This window comes from Chiloscyllium punctatum, chromosome 26, assembly GCF_047496795.1.
Source record: "Chiloscyllium punctatum isolate Juve2018m chromosome 26, sChiPun1.3, whole genome shotgun sequence".
In the NCBI taxonomy this organism is placed as follows: Eukaryota; Metazoa; Chordata; class Chondrichthyes; order Orectolobiformes; family Hemiscylliidae; genus Chiloscyllium; species Chiloscyllium punctatum.
In genome coordinates this window covers 14,339,881-14,356,558 of record NC_092764.1, presented here as the reverse complement: position 1 = coordinate 14,356,558, position 16,678 = coordinate 14,339,881, and the positions used below count along the sequence as shown (strand labels likewise).

Sequence of the window (16,678 nt, the reverse complement as noted above, 5' to 3'; positions counted from 1 at the left end):
GTGTCGTCAACAAACTTGTAGATGACATCGTTCGGAATGTGGCTACACAGTCGTGAGTGTACAGGGAGTACAGTAGGAGGCTGAGAACACGTCCTTGGAGGGCTGCAATGTTCACGGTGATTGTGGAGGTTTAAGGTGAGAGGGGAAAAATCTAAAAGAGACCTTAGGGACCACATTTTCATGCAGTGTATGGAATGAGCTGCCAGAGGAAGTAGTGGAGGCTGGTAGATTGATACCATTAAAAAGGCATCTGGACGAGTATGTAAATCGGAAGGGTTTAGAGCGATATGGGCAAAATGCTAGCAAATGGCACTCTAGATTAATTTAGAATTCCTGGTCAGCATGGACAAGTTGGATCGGAAGGTCTGTTTCTATGCTGTACAACCCCAAGAGTTAATAATCAAGTACAGAGCTTGCTAATTGCTGATAATAGACTCATTTTGTCAAAAAGTATTTGTCTTGCACTCATCAGGGTTTATACTCCAGTACAAATATTGCTTTTGCCCTTCTATTGTGAAACTAAGTAAAGAGTACTCATGAAGCTTGCAATTAGTCCAGTTTAGTAATTTCCAAATCATCTTCAGTGATGAGAAATCAGATTACAGGTGATAATCTCGAAATTTGTTAAAGACATTCATTTTTTAGTTGCTGAAGCCATTTTCTGCTTTATATTAAAACTGCACCAGTTTATTGCTCCTAAATATGATTTGGAGGAGCTAGTGTTGGACTGGGTGGACAAAGCTAAAAATCATACAACACCAGGTTATAGTCCAACAGGTTTATTTGGAAGCACTAGCTTTCGGAGCGCTGCCTCTTCATCAGGTGGTTGTGAAACAGGACGAGAAGGCATAGAGTTTATAGCAAAAGGGTTACAGTGTCATGGAGCTATAATGATATATAAAAACATTTAGATTAAGTCTTTCATCTTTTAGAATGAGATATACTAGTTTCAGTTCTTTAATATGTAAATCTCAGAACTCCTTTTAAGTTACATTATCAAGATAGCTTCATCTTTTCTAACAACAGGTCTCATCTCAACTCAGACAATGCTTTAAAGGTGTGAGATTAAAGTCTGTTTCCCCGTGTTGAGTCAGTGGGATTTACCAAATCTGACATGGATTTATGCAGTTTTTAAGCAAAATAAAACACAATTCTGCAAATACAAATTCACTCCATAAATCTACATGTGTATATGGGCAGGAGAGAAAGAGTGAATGTGTGCATGTGGGTGTGAGTGCATGTGAAAGGGTGTGTGTATGTATAAGCTTGGTCATATATGTGTGAGTGTGATGGGGTATAAGCCTGTGAGGGGGTGCAAGCGAGGGGTAAGTGCGGGGGTTTGCAGGTGTGTGCATATGAGAGACAGTCTCTGTGAGTGTGTGTGTGTGTGTGTGTGAGAGAGGGAGTATATAGTGCATTGGGGTCACCTGTAGTGTGACATGAACCCAAGGTCTCGGTTGAGGCCATCTCCATGGGTACCAAACTTGATTATCAGGCTCTGTTTGGCCACTTTGCGTTGTTGCCTGTCCCTAAGTCTGTCTTGGAGGATGGTCACCCAAAAGTCCAAAGTCGAATGTCCTGGACCGCTGAAGAGTTCTCCAACTGGGAGGGAACACTCCTGTCTGTTGATTGTTGTGCAGTGTCCATTCACCCATTGCCGTAGCCTTTGCTTGGTCTTGCCAATGTACCATGCCTCAGGGCATCCAGCGACTGAGATAGACAATGTTGGCCGAGTCACATGAGCACCTGCTGCGTTACTGGTGAGTGGTGTTCCCACGAGTAATGGTGGTATCTATGCCGACACTCTGACACGTCTTGTGTTGGTTGCCATGACAGGGTTGTTTGGGATTATAGTCAATGCTGTCTTGAAGGCTGGGCAGTTTGCTGCGAACAATGATCTGTTTGAGGTTTGGTGGTTGTTTAAAGGTGAGAAGTGGAGGGGTGGGGAAGGCCTTGTCAAGGTGCTTCTCCTCATTGATAATGTATTGCAGGCTGGGAAGAACAATGCATAAATTTTTATCTCCCAGGAAGTACTGACAACAAAATATACCCCATGTCTGTCTCTTGAGGAGGTCACTACGGTTTCTTGCTGTGGCACGTTAGACCTGGCGATTGATGAGTTGAGTATCATACCCCATTCTTATGAGGGCATCCCTGAGTACTTCCAAGTGTCTGTCACATTCCTCCTCATCTGAACAGATCCTGTGTATGCGTAGGGCTCGTCCATAGGGGATGGCTGTTTTAAGATGCTTCGGTGGAAGCTAGAGAATTGTAGCATTGCGAGGTTATCCATAGGTTTGTGGTAGAGTGGGGTGCTGAGGTGCCCATCCTTGATGAAGATGCATGTGTCCAAGAATGAGACAGATACTAAAGAGTAGTCCATGGTAAGTTGGATGGTGGGATGAAGCTTATTGATATCACTGTGTAGTTGTTTCTTAAATATGTAATGGAAAGAGAAAGGTATAATTGCTTTTTCTGAAACCACCTAATTGTGTTGGTTCAAGGTAGACTTTAGTTTCTGTGCTTATGCATGTAAACCTAAGCTGAAACTTGAATTGTAACCTAACCCAGTGGATTTTGCAAAGGAAGCAGAAATTGCTGGAGAAACTCAGCAGATCTATCAGCATCTGTGGCAAAAGCAGGAACTCTACACCAAGGAGAGCAACATAGCAAGAGCTTTGGGCAGATTTTAGGAAAAAAAACACCACAATCAGTCTCTAGCCAGAAACTTCACAATTACATGTCAGGGAGTAATGTGAGATCAACATCTCGCAGTAGAAATTTAACACAAGGAAGGTCTCAATTAATACTAAATGTTGCGCAGTAGACTGATTGAGCAAATATGTTTTCTCTGAAATGACTGCAATGAGGCAGAACCTGAAATGTTTAAAGAAAATTGCATGTCTTTATATAGAAAACAAACCTGATAAGTAATAATAGGCTATACAATTCCACTGTGTTGCGTCTAAAGACATAACCATGAAAGTGTACATAATAAGGACTCAGGATAGATTTCCTTTAAGAAAATAATACATGCAATAGGAAATATATGCAGAATATAGTGCTTAACATGGATGGTAGTAAAAGATACCTGGCCTGAATTTTCTTCCTAATGACGGACATAGGACAACTCCTTGCCAGCCCAGCACTGCTCTGTAGTGTTTCCAAAACTCCAGAAATGTCTTGAAGTTGCTAGGAATTAAAGATTAATCTCCTGGAAATTGCTGTCAGGTGAAAAATCATAGCGGTATTATTTTTAAACCATTTCCTTTGAACATTGTTGCTTATTAGTTAGAAAAGTACTGCAGATGGAAGTTAATCTCTATTTGATGAACCAGCCAGGTGGGATCAAACTGGGGAACACACTGTGTGTGCTATTTTCTGAGGTAGACCACTCTGAGTCTGACTAAAACTGGTTGTTCCTAAGGGAAAAGTAAGGTCCACATCTGTGCTACATGGTTGACAATGACTAAGAATCATTCTGTTGATAATATTGACATTAAAAAGGTCTATGTTTTGAGCTATACAGTGTGACGATTAATGCAAAAAAGAATTAACGTGTTGGGGGACAATTCCTTTGTTTTATGGGAGCTGTTGTGCGTGACCTTGCTGAATCTGCTTTTCAAAATGCTAAGGAATTGTGCAAAAATATGTGGGTGAATCCTTGAACATAATTTCAAAGGGTTTATAAACAGACTTTTGAAGATACATTCCTGACACTGAGTACTAATCCTGGTAAATAACACCGGATCTACAGAAAAAAAGACCTTGAAAAGACAGATAGAAATTCGTCTTAAATGGGAACCCAGTGGGTTCATCTGCATTACCCATTATACATTCTTCTCAATATTCTATATAAAGGGCAGCTTGTGAAATGTTTTAATGATGTTGCCGAAGGTGAATTTCTACTTTATGCATTATTCAAATTATGTGTCCCTTAAAAATCTTCCTCCAACTTCTTCACCTGAAAAACAGAGATCAGGAATATGGCAATAAAAGTAATAAATGTAATGACAGCAGTCAGTCTGGAATTTGCCACATGATCGACAGCTCTTAAGGAATGAGATATTCACAGATGTATCTCTTCTCGGTACGGCACACCTCATCAGACCATTTGCTTTGGCTGTTAATTGAAGCCACCACACAATTCTCACGTGTTCCCCCACGTGGCTCATTCCGATCCCAGTTGAAATAAGTAATCGGCAATCCATTCACATCAACAAATTTGCCCTCAGTGGTCATATCATTGACACCAATCCAGAACTCCCTGGCCCCAGTCACGCTCTTCTTGGCATAGCTACGGAGGGAGTTAGCTTCATCACTGCTTCTGGGGATGCTCAAGGTCCCTCCCTGGGCAATACAGTCTTCATTTGCTGCATGATAGCTCTTTGCACTTTTCGATGCCAGGTAGCACTTTTTGTGAATTTTTGTCCCTTTCAGGCAAACTGGGAAGACAAAGAAAAATATTGGTATTAATACTGACAAGCCCAAAATATCCTGAAGTCTAGATAGTTCACATGCATTTGCAGTGGGTTTATGTTGGGAAATGGTAGAAGCTTGTATTAGGAATGGGAATGAGTAGTTTGTAATTAAAATATTGTTATGAATACATATTTATATTTATGGACTATATGAAAACTGGAAGATATTGAGCAATTTAGACCCCTTCCAAATTATACCAGAGGTTTGAGGGAGGTATTCATACTGTCGCTTAGAAATTAGATCAGAGTTTTAATGTGGGCTCTGATTCACCTGCTGATTACAAAGAGTCAAATGACTTTGGAAAAATAACCAAGCAAAGCTTTACGCAATAAGAGATGGGCTTTATTGCATTAATTACTAGAAATCTTGGCTTTGAAGAGACTATGGAGATCTTGTGCTGAAGGTTTTCTTACAACTCTTTCTGGATTTAACTTCTGGTTTACATACCTAGAGAACCATACAGAAAAACACAGAGGGAGGTTCGCATGTTGGAATGAACTTTTTGAGTATTTAGTGGATGTGGGTTCAATTGCAATGTTTAAAAGATATTTGGATAGATACGTGAATAGGGAAGGTTTGAGGGATATGAGCCAGGAGCGGGCAGGTGGGACTAGTTAGGTTGGGATTATGTTCAGCATGGACTGGATGGACCGAAGGGTTTGTTTCTACCCTGTATGACTCTGTGACTGCATAGCACTTTCAAAGCTTCAAGAAGGCTGCAAATCCCTTTCCCTCCCTCTCTTGGTTGAAGTCATTGGGAACTTGATAAAGTTTCTATATTTCAGTAGTTTGATTATTTTGTAAATCCCGAGAAGCAGATCTGTGACTGCTATCCAAAGACTTGGATCAAGCTTGATTGATTCCCATCCACATCAAAGTACTAATTGTTCGATCTTCCATTGGTCTACAGCTATCAGTGGTTCAAATTGGTCAGTAATAAACACCTTTAAACATTAGAATTCAGTAAAATCTATATTTTGTTTCTCAGACCATTTGACAATGAGGGGTTTTCCTTCACTCTCATTAAAGGATCATCTCTGCAGAGTCTTTGTTAACTTTTGTGTTATGTGGATGCAGCTGTTTGGAATTAACAGGGGATATTAATCTAATTCTGGATTGTAGCTGATATTAGCAAGTTGTGTAAATTGTTTTTAGAATGTGTTTGGTTTTATATTCAATGATTACTTTGGACAGCAGCAGAGAAGGGAAACAATTGGCCTTTTTGATGATCGAGTTAAACATTTATACTACAAAGGTAATTTCACAGAGAAATGAGGCATGATTACCAGCACATTTCTTTCAATACAATCAACAGTATAACAATAACAGTAACACCATTTTCCTGAATGTATCAGCATTCAGAGTGGAAATACAGACCACATCTCACTCTAACACAGTAGGATTACGAGGTAAAAACAATGACTGCAGATGCTGGAAACCAAATTCTGGATTAGTGGTGCTGGAAGAGCACAGCACTTCAGGCAGCATCCAACGAGCAGCGAAATCGACTTTTCGGGCAAAAGCCCTTCATCAGGAATAAAGGCAGTGAGACTGAAGCGTGGAGAGATAAGCTAGAGGATGGTGGGGGTGGGGAGAGAGTAGCCTAGAGTACAATGGGTGAGTGGGGGAGGGGATGAAGGTGATAGATCAAGGAGGAGAGGGTGGAGTGGATAGGTGGAAAAGGAGATAGGCAGGTTGGACAAGTCCGGACAAGTCAAGGAGACAGTGCTGAACTGGAAGTTTGAAACTAGGATGAGGTGGGGGTAGGGGAAATGAGGAAGCTGTTGAAGTCCACATTGATGCCCTGGGGTTGAAGTGTTCCGAGGCGGAAGATGAAACGTTCTTCCTCCAGGCGTCTGGTGGTGAGGGAGCGGCGGTGAAGGAGGCCCAGGACCTCCATGTCCTCGGCAGAGTGGGATGGGGAGTTGAAATGTTGGGCCACGGGGCGGTGTGGTTGATTGGTGCGGGTGTCTCGGAGATGTTCCCTAAAGCGCTCTGCTAGGAGGCGCCCAGTCTCCCCAATGTAGTGAAGACCGCATGGGGTGCAACGGATACAATAAATGATATTGGTGGATGTGCAGGTAAAACTTTGATGGATGTGGAAGGCTCCTTCATTTCCCCTTCCCCCACCTCATCCTAATTTCAAACTTCCAGTTCAGCATTGTCCCCTTGTCCGACTTATCCAACCTGCCTATCTCCTTTTCCACCTATCCACTCCACCCTCCCCTCCCTGACCTATCACCTTCATCTTCTCCCCCACTCACCCATTGTACTCTATGCTACTCTCTCCCCACTCCCACCCTCCTCTAGCTTATCTCTCCACGCTTCAGGCTCACTGCCTTTATTCCTGATGAAGGGCTTTTGCCCGAAACGTCGATTTCGCTGCTCGTTGGATGCTGCCTGAACTGCTGTGCTCTTCCAGCACCACTGATCCACAGTAGGATTACTTACCAGTCTGCAGTGCTTGCATTTCTTTAAGTGAATTGACTTCTCGCCATAGTTTGTCAATTTCATTCCTCAAATCGTCCTTGCCTGTGGGGTTTAAACACAAAATTTAGAAAAAACATTCTTGAAAGTTTGCACTGAAACTTAAACAGAACAACAGGAAAGGTTAGGGAAAAACTCTCTAATTAACACACTTGACCAAAACAACAGACCTCACTTTCTGCAGTCATTCATTTTAATATTATGCAGCACTGTAATTTTCCATTATAATTAGTAATAAGAGGCTTCACTCACTTTGTGACACTTTTCACATTTTTATGACATTTCAATCTGCAATGAAAATTTCTTAAGCATTTTGCTTTCATTTAGAAAATATTACTAAAATTTGGGAAAGGCCGTTACTTAACAGCTCAAGCTTCGCTTTACACAAAGTACAATACAGTTTGGTAAACGGCACTATGGGGTGCGTCACCACACTTACAGATTCGATTTGCAATTCACAATTTACATTTGCATATGACGTGACAGATTCTACACATGTTCCAGCCCCTCAGGCAGGAGATGTCTAGATGGTAGCCCTTCTTCACTGAGCCTTTCAGACAGCGACCCCAACCTTTTTATTGTCCTTCCCACAGCAAGCTGTCCTGGACTTTGAATGTGTCAGTCTGCTGCATTCAGTGACAGATAACACTTTGTACTAAAAGATGTGTCGCTACATAGAACATAGAACAGTACAGCACAGTACAGGCCCTTCGGCCCTCGGTGTTGTGCCAGCCTTTAATCCTACTCTAAGATCAAACTAACCTACATACCCTTCATTTTACTATCATTCATGTGCCTATCCAAGAGTCACTTAAAGGTCCATAAGAAGAGATGGTAGGTAATGAGTGAGAGAGAAAAAACCCAGAGTTGTCACTCAGGTTAGGGTGAGCCAAGCGTGGAAATTCAAGAGAAGTGGGCTTACACCCAGCTTTGACTGAGAAAAGGAAACATTTCTTCACTCGCAGAATGGTCAGTCTGTGGAAATCATTCACATCATTGAGTATACTTCAGAAAGAGACTGATAACATTTATTAGATATTAAAGGAATCAAGAGGTATGGAGAAAAAGCAGAAATATAATGTTGAGATAGAGGATCTGCCATGATCATATTGAGCAGGATCAATGGACCAAATGGATTACTCTGAATATAGTTGGAACTTTGATAATAAAATCTGCAAAAAAAAGTTTTTTTTCAAGTATTTATGGCGACGTCCTGACAAGAATGAAGCAAAGGGTTGGCAGTCAATAACTAGTGATGTGCCTCAGGGATCAGTGTTGGGACTGCAGTTGTTTACTATATATATATATATATGTGATTTGGAGTTGGGGACCATGTGTAGTGTGTTGAAGTTTGTGGATGACACTAAGATGAGTGTTTGAGGAAAGTGTGCAGAGGACTCTGAAAGTTTGCAGAGGGATATAGATAGTTTAACTGAGTGGGCAAAGGTCTGGCAGATGGAGTACAATGTTGATAAATGGAAAGACATCTATTTTGGTAAGAAGAATAGTAAAATAGGACTATTATTTAAACAGTAAAAAATTGCAGCATGCTGCTGTGCAAAGGGACTTGGGTGCCCTGGTGCATGAATCACAGAAGGTTGGTGTGGAGGTGCAATAGGTAATTAAGAAGGCAAATGGAATTTTGTCCTTCATAGCTAAAGGGTCTGAGGTTAAAAGCAGGAAGGTTATGTTGCAGCTGTACACGGTGCTGGTGAGGTCACACCTGAAGTACTATGTGCAGTTTTGGTCTCCTTACTTGAAAAAGGATGTAGTGGCACTGGAGAAGGTGCAGAGGATATTCACTAGGTTGATTCCCGAGTTGAAAGAGTTGCTTTGTGGGGAAAGATGGAGTAGACTGGGTTATACTCATTTAGGAGAATGAGGGGGGGATCTTAGACATAATTACGAAAAGAACTGATAAGATAGAAGCAGAGAGGTTTTTTTTTCTACTGGTGGGTGAAACTAGAACTAGAAGCCATAACCTCAAAATAAGGGGAAGCAGATTTAGGACTGAATTGAGGAAGAATTTCATCACCCAAAGTGTGAAATTCCCTGCCCAGTGAAGTAGTTTAGGCTTCCTCATTGCATGTTTTTAAAGTTAAGATAAATGAATTTTTGAACAGTAAGGAAATTAAAGGTTATGGTGAGATCACGGGGAAGTGGATCTGAGGCCACTAAAAGATCAGCCATGACTTTATTAAATGGTGGGGCGGAGTCTTAGGGCCAGATGGGCTACTCCTGCTCCTGATTCTTATGTTCTTATGAATAAATGCTTCATGTTTGAGCATGCTTGAATTCCACACACTGACCACCCTATTTGTGAAAAACTATTTCCTCATCTCAGCCGAAGATGGGCATTAATTCGCTTCCCTTGAAAGTTTGAGCATTTAATGTTCAGTTCATGTTTTGTACCACAAGGTGGTGCTTTAACACTGGATGGTGCCAAAGGAAGCTCCAATCTGAATATTTCGATTCACTAGTATAAGGAGTGTGTTCATTGCTTTTCACACCAAAGAACACCAATTGGAGCCAACACAAGCATGAAGAACAACCATGCCACTTCCACTGTACAGCCTTTCAGCCTCACCACTGAGTTCAACGCTTTCATATCATAACTGTCTCTCTCATTTCCTTGGGTAGAAAATGCTGGTCATGGTTTTGCTGTCATCACGAACAACTCCTCTGGACCCATTGTCTGTTTCCTCACCTGCCCCAGAGCCAACTCCTCCTGTCTTGTACCTTGATCTACCTTCTCATTTAAAGGCAGAAGGCAATTGAACCAAGAAGTATATTCCAGGTGATCCTGCACGCATCCTCATCTAACCCCAATGTATTTAGAATTACAGAGTGGATATAGCAGAGGCCATTCAGCCCATTGTATCCAGACCAGGCAATCCCACCATTTCCTCCCACTGCCCTGCAAATCCTTCTTTATTATTCCAGCACATACATAAATACTTGCTTTTTGCACTGTCTTTAATATGTTAGCCATCCCGAGGCAAATGTCAAAAACACTACTATGCAACATTTGTTGTCAAGCTGCACCAAGAGATGTTAGGCTAGTGACTAATACCTGAGTCAGAGAGGTAGGCTTTAAAGAGGGGAATCAGGGGGTGGATAGGTTTGGCGGGGTAGTCCCAGAGTTTATGTGGGCCGAGACAACAGTCACCAGCAGTGCAGCAATAGAAACAGGGAAGAGCTGGCAGCCTGGAGGTGATGGCAAAAGGTTATCTCCTGCAACTGCACCACCTAGAACAACATTCATAAGGCTTCTGCTGACGCAGCTCCAAGTGGCCTGAGTACTGAGTTGGAAATCTATCTGAAAACACTTTTGATGGTGAAGATATTCCACGTTTAATGTAGAATAATGGCGAGTTGAGCTGACACATATTCATCCAAAATGGTACGCTTTCCTTCATTGGTCAGAATATTGAGTGCAGGAGTTGGGAGGTCATGGTGCGGCTGTATAGGACATTGCGGCAGATGCAGCTGCCACCCCCACGCTGATTGATGATGTCACTTCCGCCCCCATCATGGCCACTCCCACAACCACTTCCACCCCACACAATTCCTCATGCATCACACCTGACATCACTTCTGCCCCTCACATCATCGCTGATGCCACATGCTCAGTGACTCCCGCCACCCCTACTGCCGTGGTCACCACCACTTCCGCCCCCACCAGCGCCACTCACCTGCATTCTGCTGACATGCCCCCAACAGACCCCACTGTCACTATCCCCACCCCCCAGAACCCCAAGGGGAACACTACCCCTGCTCATGACTCCACCCCCATTCCCCCCATCACCACACCCACTCCAGTTACAGGTTCCACCCCCACTCCCAGCTCTACACCCACACCAGATCCCAGCTTCCAGCCCTGCTGAGTTTTCACCAGACCTCCCCCTCACTGAGGACGAACGATCAGTCCTCAGCAAAGGACTCACCTTCATCCCCCTCCGTCCACGCATCAATGAATTTAATACACGACGTGACATCGAACAATTCTTCTGTCGCCTCCGTCTCCGAGCTTACTTTCACAATCAGGATTCCCGCCCACCTTCCGAGGACCCCTTCGCCCACCTCCAATACACTCCATCCACCTGGACACCCCACACTGGCCTATTACCTGCCCTCAATCTCTTCATTTCCAACTGCCGACGGGACATTAACCACCTCAACCTATCTACCTCCCTCCCCCACTCCAACCTCTCACCCTCACAACGCACAGCCCTCCAATCCCTCTGCTCCAATCCCAACCTCACCATCAAGCCAGAAGATAAAGGGGATGCAGTGGTAGTCTGGCGCACTGACCTCTACACCGCTGAAGCCAAACGCCAACTCGAGGACACCTCTTCCTACTGCCCCCTCGACCATGACCCCACCCCCCATCACCAAACCATCATCTCCCAGACCATACAGAACCTCATCACCTCAGGAGATCTCCCACCCACAGCTTCCAACCTCATAGTCCGGGAACCCCGCACTGCTCGGTTCTACCTCCTTCCCAAGATCCACAAGCCTGACCACCCTGGCCGACCCATTGTCTCAGCATGCTCCTGCCCCACTGAACTCATCTCTACCTACCTTGACACTGTCCTATCCCCCCTAGTCCAGGAACTCCCCACATACGTTCGAGACACCACCCACGCCCTCCACCTCCTCCAAGACTTCCGTTTCCCTGGCCCCCAACGCCTTATCTTCACCATGGATATCCAATCCCTCTACACCTCCATCCGCCATGACCAGGGCCTCCAAGCCCTCCGTTTTTTCCTCTCCAGACATCCCCAACAGTACCCTTCCACCGACACTCTCATTCATTTGGCCGAACTGGTCCTCACCCTTACCAATTTCTCTTTTGAATCCTCCCACTTCCTCCAGACCAAAGGGGTAGCTATGGGCACACGTATGGGCCCCAGCTATGCCTGTCTCTTAGTTGGCTACGTAGAGCAGTTAATCTTCCGTAATTACACCGGCACCACTCCCCACCTCTTCCTGCACTACATTGATGACTGCATTGGTGCCACCTCGTGTTCCCGCGAGGAGGTTGAGCAATTCATCAACTTCACCAACACATTCCACCCTGACCTTAAATTTACTTGGACCATCTCTGACACCTCCCTCCCCTTCCTGGACCTCTCCATCTCCATTAATGACGACTGACTTGATACTGACATTTTTTACAAACCCACTGACTCCCACAGCTACCTGGATTACACCTCTTCCCACCCTACCTCTTGCAAAAATGCCATCCCGTATTCCCAATTCCTCCGCCTCCACCGGATCTGCTCCCAGGAGGACCAGTTCCACCACAGAACACACCAGATGGCCTCCTCCTTTAGAGACCGCAATTTCCCTTCCCACGTCGTTAAAGATGCCCTCCAACCCATCTCGTCTACATCCCACACCTCCGCCCTCAGACCCCACCCCTCCAACTGTAACAAGGACAGAACGCCCCTGGTGCTCACCTTCCATCCTACGAACCTTCGCATGAACCAAATCATCAGCCGACATTTCCGCCACCTCCAAACAGACCCCATCACCAGGGATATATTTCCCTCCCCACCCCTTTCCGCCTTCCGCAAAGACCGTTCCCTCCGTGACTACCTGGTCAGGTCCACGCCCCCCTACAACCCACCCTCCCATCCTGGTAGTTTCCCCTGCCACCGCAGGAACTGTAAAACCTGTGCCCACACCTCCTCCCTCACCTCTATCCAAGGCCCTAAAGGAGCCTTCCACTTCCATTAAAGTTTTACTTGCACATCCACTAATATCATTTATTGTATTCGTTGCTCCCAATGCGGTCTCCCCTACATTGGGGAGACTGGGCGCCTCCTAGCAGAGTGCTTTAGGGAACATCTCCGGGACACCCGCACCAATCAACCACACCGCCCCGTGGCCCAACATTTCAACTCCCCCTCCCACTCTGCCGAGGACATGGAGGTCCTGGGCCTCCTTCACCGCTGCTCCCTCACCACCAGATGCCTGGAGGAAGAACGCCTCATCTTCCGCCTCGGAACACTTCAACCCCAGGGCATCAATGTGGACTTCAACAGTTTCCTCATTTCCCCTTCCCCCACCTCACCCTAGTTCTAAACTTCCAGCTCAGTAACTGTCCCCATAACTTGTCCAGACTTGTCCTACCTGCCTATCTCCTTTTCCACCTACCCACTCCACCCTCTCCTCCCTGACCTATACCTTCATCCCCTCCCCCACTCACCCATTGTACTCTATGTTACATTCTCCCCACCCCCACCCTCCTCTAGCTTATCTCTCCATGCTTCAGGCTCACTGCCTTTATTCCTGATGAAAGGCTTTTGCCCGAAACGTCAATTTTGAAGCTACTTGGATGCTGCCTGAACTGCTGTGCTCTTCCAGCACCACTAATCCAGTACAGGACATTGGTTAGACCACTGTTGGAATATTGCGTGCAGTTCTGGACTCCTTTGTATCAGAAAGATGTTGTAAAACTTGAAAGTCTTCAGAAAAGATTTACAAGGATGTTGCCAGGATTGGAGGATTTGACCTTTGGGAGATGCTGAACAGACTGGGGCTGTTTTCCCTGGAGCATCGGAGGCTGAGGGGTGACATTATAGAGGTTTACAAAATCATGAGGGGTATGGATAGGATAAATAGACAAAGTCTTTTCCCTGGGGTGGGGGAGTCCAGAACTAGAGGGCATAGGTTTAGGGTGAGAGGGGAAAGATATAAAAGAGACCCAAGGGGCAACTTTTTTTACGCAGAGGATGGTACGTGTATGGAATGAGCTGCCAGAGGAAGTGGTGGAGGCTGGTACAATTGCAACATTTAAAAGGCATCAGAATGGGTATATGAACAGGAAGTGTTGGGAGGGATATGGGCCGGGTGCTGGCAGGTGGGACTAGATTGGGTTGGGATATCTGGTTGGCATGGACAAGTTGGACCGAAGGGTCTGTTTCCATGCTGTACATCTCTATGACTCTCTGTCCTTCCAACCTAACCAAAGCAGTGACTGCAATGTACTGGTTTCTGAACTGAGCGACAGTCACTGAGCTTCATCCTTGTGTGTAAACATTGTGTGTATGGTTGTATTGGATGTTGTTGAGTAGTTGGAGCAGATAACCCCGCCCTGTAAACAGCTGTGAGGTTTCTCTGAGGAGGTAACGATCCTACACTGTGCATTTTATTATTTTTCTTTGCCTGCGAGTTATTCCAGAAGGAAGCAAAGCTGCTCATCTGGTAAATGTCAATCACTGCAGCTTGTGATTATTGAGTTTAAAGGGGTTAATGACAACTCAATCATTCCCTTCAAAGCAAAAGCAGAAAATTAATTATAACAGACCCAGAGACAATAGTTCCATGCAGCTCCCTGCAAGCCCAAAGAATTGAAGAAAGCTCTTGATGAGGGACAATTAGTCTATAAACCTCTGATTCAATAGCTCCAGAGCCCCTGTCCAAAACCAACTGCATTGCATAAGAAGCTAATGACTGATTAAAGCATGACATTCAAGGAAGAGCAACAGACAGTGTAAAGGCAGGAATGATTTGCTCAAGTTAATGGAGTTGAGAGTAGGGCAGGGCTTCACAAACCTGGGAGGCTGATGGAATCAGGACCCTATGCCGTACTCCTGCTCTCACAGCAATCACCCCCCCCCCCCCCCCCCCTCCCCAGCACACACAATTCTCACTGAGGGAATGTTACATGTGGGTCGCACTGGGACTCAGTTCGAGAAGCACTGCGCTTGAGTTTGAAAATAGTGGTGTTGCCTTTCGCACAGTCTTGGCAAATGGCTGAAGACGCTGAACACGTCAGCCACAGATTTTTTTAAAAATGCATAAAAATACCAGTAAGCGCTGGGGGACCTGCAACAGTGGGCTAGCCTCTTGAGTCTTCGAAAGAGTTAAGGGACTCAAAAAACACTGAGACTTGCTGAGGTTCCTCCAGTGCTTTTTGTCCTTATTTCTGAGAAACTGGAGTAGGCCAATCAGCCCCTTGAGCCCCGTCTGTCGTTCAATACGATCATGGCTGAATGTTAGATTTCCAGCATCCTACAGTATTCTGCTTTAAAAGAATGCAAGATCCACGCAGGAATTTTAGGGTCAATTTTAACCTGAGCTGTCATGCGAGCTCTCCTCGATTGAATTCAGGGGAGTGAACATCGTTCAGGACATCAACCCAGTTTTAAACTCGGTCCAATCATTCAGTTTCCTCCAGGGCAGGTTAAAATTCAGCCCAACTCTTGGAAATAAGTAGCCTCTCCTTGCTAGGCTGAAGGGGAAAAAAATAATGTGCTTAATGCTGGATCTGCATTAGATTCAAGGCGACCGAGAATGACACTGTTTCCCTGAGTTCATTGGTGGCAAAAACATTGCAGTGTGAGTTCAGTGTAATGTTTTTGACTGAAAGCATTCAGTTTACACGAGTTAGAGCTGAAAGGAAATGCAAGTCTGCAACGGTAAGGTACTCATTATAAAGTGACAGACACGATTGAACAGTAAATATGAACCCAACGAATTAAAGGCGGTTGACGTTATTTTGTTCAATTCGTTGGTTACCTGCAGGGAGATACTTAAAGACCTGTCCCTTACTTTTATTTAACTTTCACCTTCTATTTAGCTTTCTGCTTCTTTTACGAAGCGGCGGGATGTGGATAAATCAGATCTCCAATGGACAAAGCTAACTTTCTACCTTGGCCATTTACACCCGCACACCGCAAGACGTGGAAAGCAGAAATGGAACTTGCATTACCTTTCCCAGACTTTGACGCTTTGGATCTGGACTGGGCTGCAGTCAAAGTTATTACGGCCACAGCGATGCAGAGGATAGAGAGGAGCTTTGCTGCAGCCATAGCGAAATCCCGAATCCACTTGATGACAGGGTTAGATCCCAGTGGAAGAGGGGGGAGAGAATTGAAAGCAAAGTGCAGAGTTGACAGCCTAGAGAAGCAGAGATTAAGGTGAACGTCTCACATATATAGAGAGAGGCGGTGACGTCTCTGACCGGCTCTTGTGTGCAATATTGGCACTAACACAGTCCTTTCCTGCTTATGCTGAGCTCCCTCACCCACTCACACATCGAGTCTCCTTGTCTTTTTTTATTATTAGTTACATTCCTTTGGTTACTTAATCGTATTTTCTGTTTACAAACCGAATTCTCCCCACCCGCCATGTGTGCGTGTGTGTGTGTGTGTCCTCAAATGTGTTTATGCAGCAACCCATACTTCCAGTGTTCCTTCCTTTAGTGAGGAGCAGGGCATTTTCACTGAAGGCGAAAGTGAGGACTACAGATGCTGAAGGTTGGAGGCAAGATTAGAGTGTACAACGTTGCAAATCACACAACACCAGGTTATAGTCCAACAGGTTTAATTGGAAGCACACTAGCTTTCGGAGCACGGCCCCTTCATCAGGTGGTTGTGACTATAACCTGGTGTTGTGTGATTTTTAACATTGTACACCCCAGTCCAATGCATCTCCATGTCAAGATTAGAATGGTGCTGGAAAAGCACAGTAGGTCAGGCAGCATCTGAGGAGCAGGAGAATTGACGTTTCGGGCAAAAGCCCTTCATCAGGAATGAGGGCATTTTACATTGGTGACCCTGGGTCTCAGTTGGTTGCAATCTTATCAAAAAGGCCCTGGGTTCAAATCCCACTGCAGAGCCGAGGGAGGAGCATTGTGACATTAAGCCATGACTTTCTGAGAATTAACTTGTTCAAGTATGTTATGACACAT

The 16,678-nt window shown here is 44.9% G+C and overlaps 1 protein-coding gene across 1 annotated transcript; it reads right to left on the bottom strand.

Moving 5' to 3' along the window:
* Nucleotides 1–763: 763 nt before the first annotated feature.
* On the bottom strand, nt 764–15,950 carry clec3a (C-type lectin domain family 3, member A). The gene is made up of 3 exons (XM_072595860.1): nt 15,698–15,950; nt 6,934–7,014; nt 764–4,445 (listed from the first exon to the last, which is right to left on the bottom strand). The coding sequence occupies exons 1-3, from the start codon at nt 15,795–15,797 to the stop codon at nt 4,054–4,056; spliced, it is 573 nt and encodes a 190-aa protein (XP_072451961.1). The 5' UTR covers nt 15,798–15,950; the 3' UTR covers nt 764–4,053.
* Nucleotides 15,951–16,678: the final 728 nt, after the last annotated feature.